Below are 9658 nucleotides of genomic sequence, written 5' to 3'. Positions count from 1 at the left end.
ATGTACAACTACCAATATTATAACCTCTTGCAAAGCATAATCTCTGAGTGCAGAGTAGAGTGCTAAAGCAATCGTTGTGGACGAAATTCATTGAGCTATTGTAAACGGAATCGCCAAAACAAATAATTTCTTAAATAATTGAAAAGCGTTCGAAAAATACTTGGAAAAAATATATAAGTAACACTAGTATCTATTGTAATAGTTCCTTGATACTAAACCAAAATATTCACATATACATATCCACAGTAACGAGATTTATCAAAAGAATATATTTGTTTGTAGTACTCGACTATAATCATGTTCATAACGAAGAAGACGTAGCACATCCAGACGATTTTTGGACACAGTCAGAACGATTCGTCATGCGGTATTTGATTTATAAATGACAGCTTTTATCTTTATCACCACAAAAATTATTAAATTGAAAAAAAAGACATATTACGCATATATATCACTTATTCTTTCTTCCCCTTCGCTTGTTTTTCCTTATGCTCTATGATGGACGATAATATATCTTCGTAATCTTCCTTCGCCACTTCCTCCACATCGAGTTTTGAGCTGTTGACGACGGTGAGATCGGTGATTGGTATCAGTAACTTGCAAACGACCGGTGCGCGGCCGATGATCGCGCGAAACAGAGCATTATTGCCGTCCGCGTCCACGAGATTCGCGTCCGCTCCGTGGCACAGCAGCAGCTTGACGATGTCGTCGCGGCCGCGCGTAGCAGCACGGTGCAACGCGGTCGCCTGACCATAGCGAGTCCGCGCGTTCACGTCCGCGCCGTGGTGCAGCAGCACTTCGCACAGCTGCCTTTGCGCGTTTCGTGCGGCGTAATGCAACGGCGTGTAGCCGGAGGAATCCACCGCGTTGACGGATGCGCCGTTCCGCAGCAGCATCTCCACGCGCTCCAAGTCGTCAGTCAGCGCTGAAAACGCATCGAAACGTTGTCAAAGAGCGCGAAATAGGCCGCGCAGGAGAATGTTCAAATTCAGTTCGATCACCGTTCTCCTGTAACGATTCAAAGGAATACTCGATCGCGATTGATCAGTTTCTTTGCGCGGTCAATTCTGATACTTTGGATCTGGAAATTCAAAAAGAATTCAGTCGTATAACACCAATTCTGAGTTCATTTTTAGATGCTAAAGGAATTCTTTTCACTGAACTATGAAGAATTCTCTTTGCATCTAAAAACGAATTCAGAATTGGTGACATACGACTGAATTCTTTTTGAATTCTCTGTGCTATTTCCATATGTAACGTTTAAAATTGAGCCAATTATTTTTTATCGTTTGTGTTATTTATTTTATTAATTCAATTTAATTTAAAAAAATGACTATTTCCGTTCAAAGAATGCGTGGGAAACACACTGTGAATTTATTATTTATTTTTATTGTGAAAGATATTAATTTGAAAGTACGCAAGGAAAACAGGAATGATGCAAAATGCAAAACGCACTCCACTCGAACAATCGCGTTAACAAAAGTGATCGAGTTTCTGCGAATGAAATCCGCGACTTGTATCGCCGGATGCGGTAGTACAGGGTGTCCCGAAAGATCGATTCCGTTGAAATGACGCAAACGAATCCTGGTCTTATTGGAAAATCGATAGAAAGTGCAGATATAGCGTCGCTTCTGAAATTAGAAGTCGATGCTTCTCTGACGAGTATATCGAGAGCGCATCGCCTCACGCAATTCCCCAAATTCCCGTATTCGTTATCGTAGCAATCGAATCGCCGATTAAAGTTTTACCGAAACACAATCCGCTTCAGATTGGATGAGGTCGATTATGTACGACTACTTATTCTAGTCTCTGAAACCGTATGTTCATGTCGACCGCGTTGAATGCCTATTTGCTTCATAATTTAGCATTCATTGCATTATTCCGGACAAATCTACGTTACACGAACATCGGTTTTATTTACCTGCGTACCAAATACCACGTTCGAACTCCATCTCGGCTAATGTTTGCCGAACGCCGAGATTGCTGTCCGTGGTGCACGCATCATGAGCATGATCCCCATGAGAATGAGCCATTATTTATCGTATCTGCAAATAATCGTTCTTACAATATATCATAAAGGAAAGAACAACCCCAAAGAGAGGTAATGATTTCTGGTAAAAGCACTACATGGTAATGTGGAGCGCACACTTTCTTCGCAAGATTTATTTCTTCTCTTCTACGTTTCTACATATGTTAATAATAATGCAATCGGTTTTACAACATTTAGTTAAACGCTACGCACACTACAACTATCGTAAATACAAAATAGTACACCACATGCTTCTCGTGTATATATAATCATCAATTTAGAAATTTTTTTATATAGATAGAAAATTCGTCACGCATCAAACTTATACGCGAGCGATACGAGCACAAAAGTTGCATACCAATGATCAGATTTATATCAAACTAGAATTACTAGGTATTCTCACGTTGCGTTGCCAAATGCATTTTTCAACTTAGCACGTTCCCTTTTTCGCTTCATACAATCATACAAAACCGACGCGTAAACGCCGCACTACGATATAATGCTCTTAATTATAATTTCACCATTCATGCCTTTCGGCCGGTGTAGAAAAAATCGATCGCAATAACATTTTTCCCAAATTATATCGCGATTTGCAATAATAAACATGTTGATATAAATAGGAATATATATCGCTAAAATAATAATACCACATATCAAATAACAGTTTTACATATTAAAACTCTCTGGACGATCCGGAGAAACGACATCTCGTATGACAATAACAAGATAACAACATGATAAATGCAATAAACTGTCCATAGAAGCAAGTAGTGAAAGAGAAGACTATATAAACGTTTATATATTGTTACATGAGGCCACTGTGCAATTGCTTGTGTACACAAGAATAAACTGTTGCTGTAAAAAATAACACCAATCCCAGTCTAGGTTGCTGTAAAAAATAACACCGATCCCAGCCGATTCGAATCGGCAAACTTGAATGAAAATTCGATGAAAACTCAATCTGTACTCGAAGTAAACATCTTCGACCGAATTGTATCCAATGAAGCTTGCAAAATCTCATCTCGCGCGCAACGAGGCGAAGATATCACAAATTGTCGTATAATTGGTGCTCACGTTATATCGCGATTAGCAACGCGCGCGTTTGTCTCGACAAGTTTTCCATGTTGTAAAAAGATAAATTAACGTTCGCAACGCGATTATTTTGTATGGTACAGAGAACCGTTTGCGCAGTTCAATCTCCGGATTATTATAATCGGCCGTCTTATCATAATTATACAATTTTGCCGCGCAAAACAAGTGGAAATCCCGCCGGCATGGTATAAATGTGTCGCGAGAAGATGAGGAGAATGTCCGTGTTATTGTTCATATCGACCAGTTACAATTCTACCTTTTCAACTGCCTTTTTGCTAAACGTGCCATTCAGTTTTTCTGAATGCGCGTGATCGATTATCTTAAAAGAAATTTAATGCATGCTAATTAATCCACGCGCGCGTAAGCATTAGATCACCACCGTAAAATTATACGGAGCTGTAAAATCAGTTGCGAACGTGATTCAAGATAAACAAGATATCCAGAGTCGAAAATAAACGAAATAGCAACGACAAACAGTAATGTCGCGGCTGAATGTTGATTCGTCGCTCCTAACTACGATTCGATGCGTAAACATACATATACAAGTCACGACGCGGGTACACGTGTGTGCGCTTAGCGTTATACAATACATATGTAGTAAGGCCCATTCTTAATAGCATTAACTTTCCCGCTGCAATGTCCAAAGTATCTCGCCCTCGCCGGTACTACAAACAACGCGATAGCCGAGCTCGGCCAGAGCGTTTATCACGGAGAACGGTGATCCTGAAAGCAATTTTGCAACGTATAAGTCTCCACAAAGAGATCGTAGATGGATTTGCGACCGTTATCTTTATGTCCGTCTCGGTTTTGTGTAAATTTTTTAATCGCATCGACATTCCTGGAGAAATTTCCTCGAGGCTTCGTCCGATCTAATTATACAAATTGCTAAGCAAGATAATACGAGGGATTGTTAACCTTTGATTAGAATTCCGTTTATGACATCCGAGCTTTCGGGCGCCAGCGGAAAGTGGGTGCGTAAGGCCGCCTGCTCGCCCGACGACAGACCGAACACCGCGCAATCGGTCGCGAATGGTGACGCTCTTACACCGACGTAATAGAAAATCTCGTCGTCGTCGTCGACGACGTCCAGCTTTTTGGACGTGACGTTGCTCGTTGTCTTTGCCATTGTCGCGCTAAAAGTATTGTTATACCTGGTTGCGTTTTACTTCTAGAAGAAAAGCAGACGTGACGTATGTGAGTGATATGCGATCGGGCCGCTTGCCTAAAGAGTGGCGTGAGTCAATTTGGACCTAACCTAACTATCGGGGAAATTTCGGGAAAGTTTAAAGCGTGCTCACGCGAGATGTCTTCAACGTGGCGTGTGAAGTATTTGATCGAAGTATTCCTCGACTCGTTCATTAGATGCATGTGATCTCAGTAAACTTCCAAAATAAAATTTACCTCTTCGACCCTTGAACTTTCATCATTAGAATGGACGCAAAGGCGCGAACGACACATTCCGAGTTATTCTGGTCAAGATATATACGCAGCTTGGAAATTCTTGCTCTTCGACGAAAAACAAGCTTATCGAACAAATAAATTTTTCAGAGCACTTTATTGGACTCACCGTAATTCCCCGTAATTTTTCTTTTTTTACCATAGTGCATGGAAACATCGACATATAGTACTGGACGTAGTACTGGACGGAGCATTCGGCAAGACTTCTTTGATTTTTTGTGTTGAAAGACCTAAAAAGAAAAAGCTAGATGTGTGGGCACGGATCTCTTTTTTTACCCTCTGTTTATTTGTTAAATTTTGTTTAAGGAGAAAGGAAACAATATCGTATCCTTAAAAGTTGGAAACATACATTACTATATATGAATTACTACGTATGATTACATGTTGTACGTGTAATACATATATATTACAAATTTCTTATATACTCTATAAACATTTTTATATTTCATCTTTTCCTTTTTCCTTATATTCTATATTCTTACTGTTAAAAAAAAAATTAATTAAAATAATAGAATTGTAAGTGCCTCGTGGTCCCGTTGCTCCATAAACCACTCCTACCCACACATCGTCTTGTCTCTTTCTACGTCTGTCAGTACGATTTCGGCACAATGCTCCGTCCAGTACTATATGTCGATATGGAAATAGGTTATCCTCATTTAATGTTCTTAACATAAGATATCTATCTCGAGAAGATCTTTTAAAGAGATTTGACTGAAACCACTTTTGAGACAAATGGCATATTTCTTTCCAGCGAATATGACATGAGTAAGCTGATGCGATGTGTTGTATCACCAATAGAAAATAATTAGAAAGCAATGACAGAATAAGAGATACCGTTTCCTTTCGTACTATCTGGTTATAATTACAGCTTTTTCCTTCGTCAATTTGTTATTGTGATTAATATTGCTTTAAATATCGTAGATATTTTTGTTATCATTTCTAAATGATTCGTTCATCTGAATCTTTCTTTCTATTGGGATGTGATTAGTACATATATACACAAGCACAAGTAATATGTATATATGAATGATAACATAACATTGAAATTGAGAGTTTTCAATGAACTCACGTATTTCCTGATGATATATGAAATTCTGAGTGACGAAATATCATTACTAAGACTAAATACTCGCATTTAGTGATAATTTTGGGTATATGTTTAAAATATTCTACGAACAAATTATGAAAGAGCTAAATCACTAACAATTAACGAGTAAGCAGACTGATGCTCGTGCTCTCTTTCTCACACATCAATTCAAACGTGCAATGACAAAATGATTCTAAGATGGAATTATCCGAGGTAAAAGCGCGTGAAAATATAAGTTTATTAATATAATCTATAAAAATTGCAATTATCGCGAATATATCGTGAGTCAGCGTGTGCACCTGTACGTGATGGATATGCGAAATTTTTTTAACAAAATAATACCTTAAAAGTAGTTTTAGCATATCTGCTAAAACTACTTTTAAGGTATTATTTTGAGGAGATGTTTAAAATTTCGAAAATTTCAAAGGAAAATATATTAAACATGAATGTGTGCATACGTGTAATTAATTACGTACGTTTAGTCGACTCAGAGAAATCGTGAAAATGCAAACACATATTAATCATCGATATTAGATCTATCTCTTCAGATAGCCGAAAGTACCTAAAAACAAACGAATACTTGAAATAACGCAAAAGTATTTTCTGCCAAAAGATACATGTAAAAATGTTCATGGAAATATTCCTTCGGCCTTGTAAATATTACGACATATTTTTGGTCATATATCTCTTATGATTCCCATATTATACATTTATTAAGAGAAACAAAAGTTTATCAAATATCTATCTATAATATCACTATTCAATAAAACTGCACATTGCATTTTTATTTAAAGTTAACTCGGAATTTCACACATTCATCTGGAATATAAATGAGTTAATTGAAGCATAGTTGGGACACTTGTTATTAACCATCATCATGAAATATAAAAAAACAAGTTGTTATACGTTCACGTTAATAATCACGTTAATAAACTATTTTTTTCGGCAACGATGGTAGTTACCTTTGGTGGTAGCAATATCATAAGAAGTTCTTATTATCGACGCATGGCAGTAACGTATAAATATTTCCCATTAGATTACTCTATGTGGAATTCATGTAAACAAGTAGCAAAATATTGACAAAATGTGCGCGATAATATATATATAAATTTTTTTTTAATTACACATGTACTACTTTTGCGCGAAATTTCTTCCGGAACATAACCTTTCCCCTATACCTTCGATACTTTATATTAAATTCGATATATTGCGTATCGTAACAACTTATCTTCATTAGCACATTAAAATTCATATTAAACTAATCGACTGATACTTTTTATCTTCAAAGCATTAGAATGTTTATGCATGGTAAATGTTAAAAAAGCCTCAGATGCTTCACACTGATTTTGAACCGTACCAGCTTTTATAACAGGGCCAGGTTCTGGCTCTGAAAAATCTTTTCTCATGGTCCACATGTACTCATTATAATCCTGTTTAACACTTGTGCTGGAAGACGCGACGACTTTGTAACCGAGTACCTCTAAAGCAGTCAATATTACACAAGGATGTTGCAAATATACTATTGTTGAGTCGTCGCAATATCCTCCAGAGGAGAAGCGACTCAGCTGTTCTATGTCAGTCGCTATAACATAATTGATTAACGTTACTTGCGCCTCAGTCTTCATTCATTATTGTACCTATGACATCTGTGTACAAATTCATCTCTACAATCCATAAATATATCAATCTATTGTAGATTTCTAAATTTTATTCCTTATTGTACATGAAAAGACTATCAAAAAACATGATCTAAACTACTACAAATATTACTTGTGAGATGTTGGACATATCATTTCACTACTGCACATAATAAGGAATAAAACATGTACATGAGGTCAACATGATTCATACCTTTAAGCCCTGATACTAGAACCCTCCAAGGATATTTATGACCATATGATGCTAGGTTACCACGTACTAGAATATATGGCATCTGTAATAGTTGGCTAAAACGATCTGTAATAGATGACACACTCTATGGATATGTGTCACATATATGTTTAAGCAATAATGTAAGAAATCTCTGTACAATACTGCTTGTACCTTAATTAGATAGCTACAACTCTATATCAACAATAAAATTACTCTGTTAGTGCTTTAACTTTGTAGTTAGATTGTATGTCATAAACATCTGAAAGTCCAGAGAGTTCCCAAAAGTCATCAAATCACTTATAAACATTTTTTTCAATGCAAAATTGAAGAAGCAATCACACTTGTCAGTGTTACACGACATTAGACAAAAGAAAATGAAACAGATCTTACAACAACTAAACAGATCTTACAACAACTAAACATATAAGTACAACATGCTTGTTTTAAAAAGTTTCATAATTAACATATAGTGTTCATTTCTGCCAATGTCGATTAAACCTAAACCTGAGTTTAAATATTGTCTAAAGTTTAAATTCAAATGAAGATTTAATCGATATTGACAAAACGAGACATAAATAGATAAATAACAGACTACATTTTGTCTCCACATAACCTGTAATTATGATAATTAAAAATATGCAAACCTAACCTAATCTCTTAAAATAAATGCATGCAAATATGCGACACGTGTTTCATAAACCGTAGAACCTATCCTAACATACTTTTATTTCACAACGAGTAAAATAGAGCGAACTGTTATATGAAATATATGCACTGAATATATATATTGGTATTTCATGGAAATTCGACATAGGGGATACGTGGATAAACAAATTTCAATAGCATGGATCAATAGTGAATCAACGGCTCATATCTAATTGCGACAATTTGAATCATGCGAATTTCTTTCAGCGCTATTAACATATTATCGATTCTTACCTAGAACAACTATACGACTCTTGGCGATACAATGTAAATAAAAGCAGCCACGTATATGATACCGAGAGGTCGTTGCGATTCACCGTGCTCTCTCAGCTCGATCTTCTATTCAAATGACTCAGTCGCTCTCACCGCTTCGAAATTCGAACTACTGATAATATTCTGTTTTTATTTACACGAGCAACGAAGAATCTCGCAAAGTACGCAATACTTGTAACCCAGAAATAATCGTGGGACAAACTCGCATGCGTATTAGCGCAAGCATGAATACCTCTCAGTACTGTATACACTTCATCGTAATAAGAGTATCTATACGCCCTTTGCAAAAATGGAAGAATTAAGAAAAATTATATAGAAGTCAATATAAATCTCTTTTCTAAATACATAATATTAATAATACATACTTAATATGACACTTCATATATATTTTTTTATATTATTAATATAAATATGAATAAGAAAAATACAATTTATACAAAGCACCTACGCTGCATATGAAGTCTGTTCGCGTTGCTCGCACTTTTGACACTTTAAAGGCTGGTTTATAATGGCCGTAATCCGTTAACTTATGCCAGAACGTAAAAATTGACCAATCACAGTCGATTATTCTTCTACAATTCATTAGAAAAGCTATAGTTCATGTTACGTATATTATAGCTCTTCACTAAATGTCGTATGCGATATATTTTCGAGAATCATGACCCAGATTCCTCATCCGGGTGCACTCTATTACTAGAAACACTATAGTATGGGTACGGTCGAGCAGGCACTGCAAATGCTTTGTAGCGTTTTTACTTCTTTCTCTTTCTTCATTCGAATCCAAGGAATAGAACAAGAGGGAAAAACACTGCGCAGCAGTGTAGCGGTGTTGGACCGCGCCCTTTATGTTACATATACTATAGCACTTCTAGTAATAGAATACACCCGGATGGGGAATCTGAACGTAGCCAAGCAGGAAAGCCCGTTTAATACTGCAAATACTTTAAAACGTTAAATAAAGCAATGTGATTGATTCATTCGTCGCTCTGAAGCACTTACAGCACTAAATGGAACTATTTATTGCACTAAAGCTTATGGAGGATTCACACCGCGTCCGATGTCTAATAGAGAATACAATTCTCCATTGGAAAGCTGTTCTCCTATTGGATATCAGACGTCGTACGTCTGACATCGGACGCGGT

General features: G+C 36.6%; 1 protein-coding gene across 7 annotated transcripts; it reads right to left on the bottom strand.

Annotated features, from left to right (window-relative positions):
* Positions 1-231: 231 nt before the first annotated feature.
* On the bottom strand, positions 232-8977 carry LOC116845426 (ankyrin repeat domain-containing protein 39). 7 transcript variants are annotated; one of them, XR_004378240.1, is made up of 7 exons: positions 8478-8781; positions 7518-7622; positions 7024-7248; positions 5104-5202; positions 4689-4809; positions 4420-4590; positions 4102-4289 (listed from the first exon to the last, which is right to left on the bottom strand). XR_004378240.1 is itself a non-coding variant. In XM_032818092.1 (4 exons), the coding sequence occupies exons 3-4, from the start codon at positions 2031-2033 to the stop codon at positions 456-458; spliced, it is 582 nt and encodes a 193-aa protein (XP_032673983.1). In that variant the 5' UTR covers positions 2034-2045; positions 8478-8795; positions 8882-8977; the 3' UTR covers positions 232-455. The 7 variants fall into 7 exon arrangements, 1 of the variants encoding a protein (XP_032673983.1); XR_004378241.1 differs by having other exon boundaries at positions 4377-4809; XR_004378239.1 differs by having other exon boundaries at positions 4420-4809.
* Positions 8978-9658: the final 681 nt, after the last annotated feature.

This window comes from Odontomachus brunneus, unplaced genomic scaffold (genome assembly GCF_010583005.1).
Source record: "Odontomachus brunneus isolate Ranch 3 - 2012 unplaced genomic scaffold, Obru_v1 Obru_scaffold_052, whole genome shotgun sequence".
Taxonomy (NCBI): Eukaryota; Metazoa; Arthropoda; class Insecta; order Hymenoptera; family Formicidae; genus Odontomachus; species Odontomachus brunneus.
Note: the sequence above shows the minus strand (reverse complement) of the source record. Positions and strands in the feature narration are given on the sequence as shown.

Excerpts from the sequence above, each read along its gene's own strand:
- LOC116845426 (XM_032818092.1), bottom strand. The coding sequence starts at position 2,033 with ATGGCTCATTCTCATGGGGATCATGCTCATGATGCGTGCACCACGGAC. Across the intron at positions 926-1,921 it reads ACGTGGTATTTGGTACGCAG|CGCTGACTGACGACTTGGAG; the intron begins GTAAATAAAACC and ends ATGCGTTTTCAG.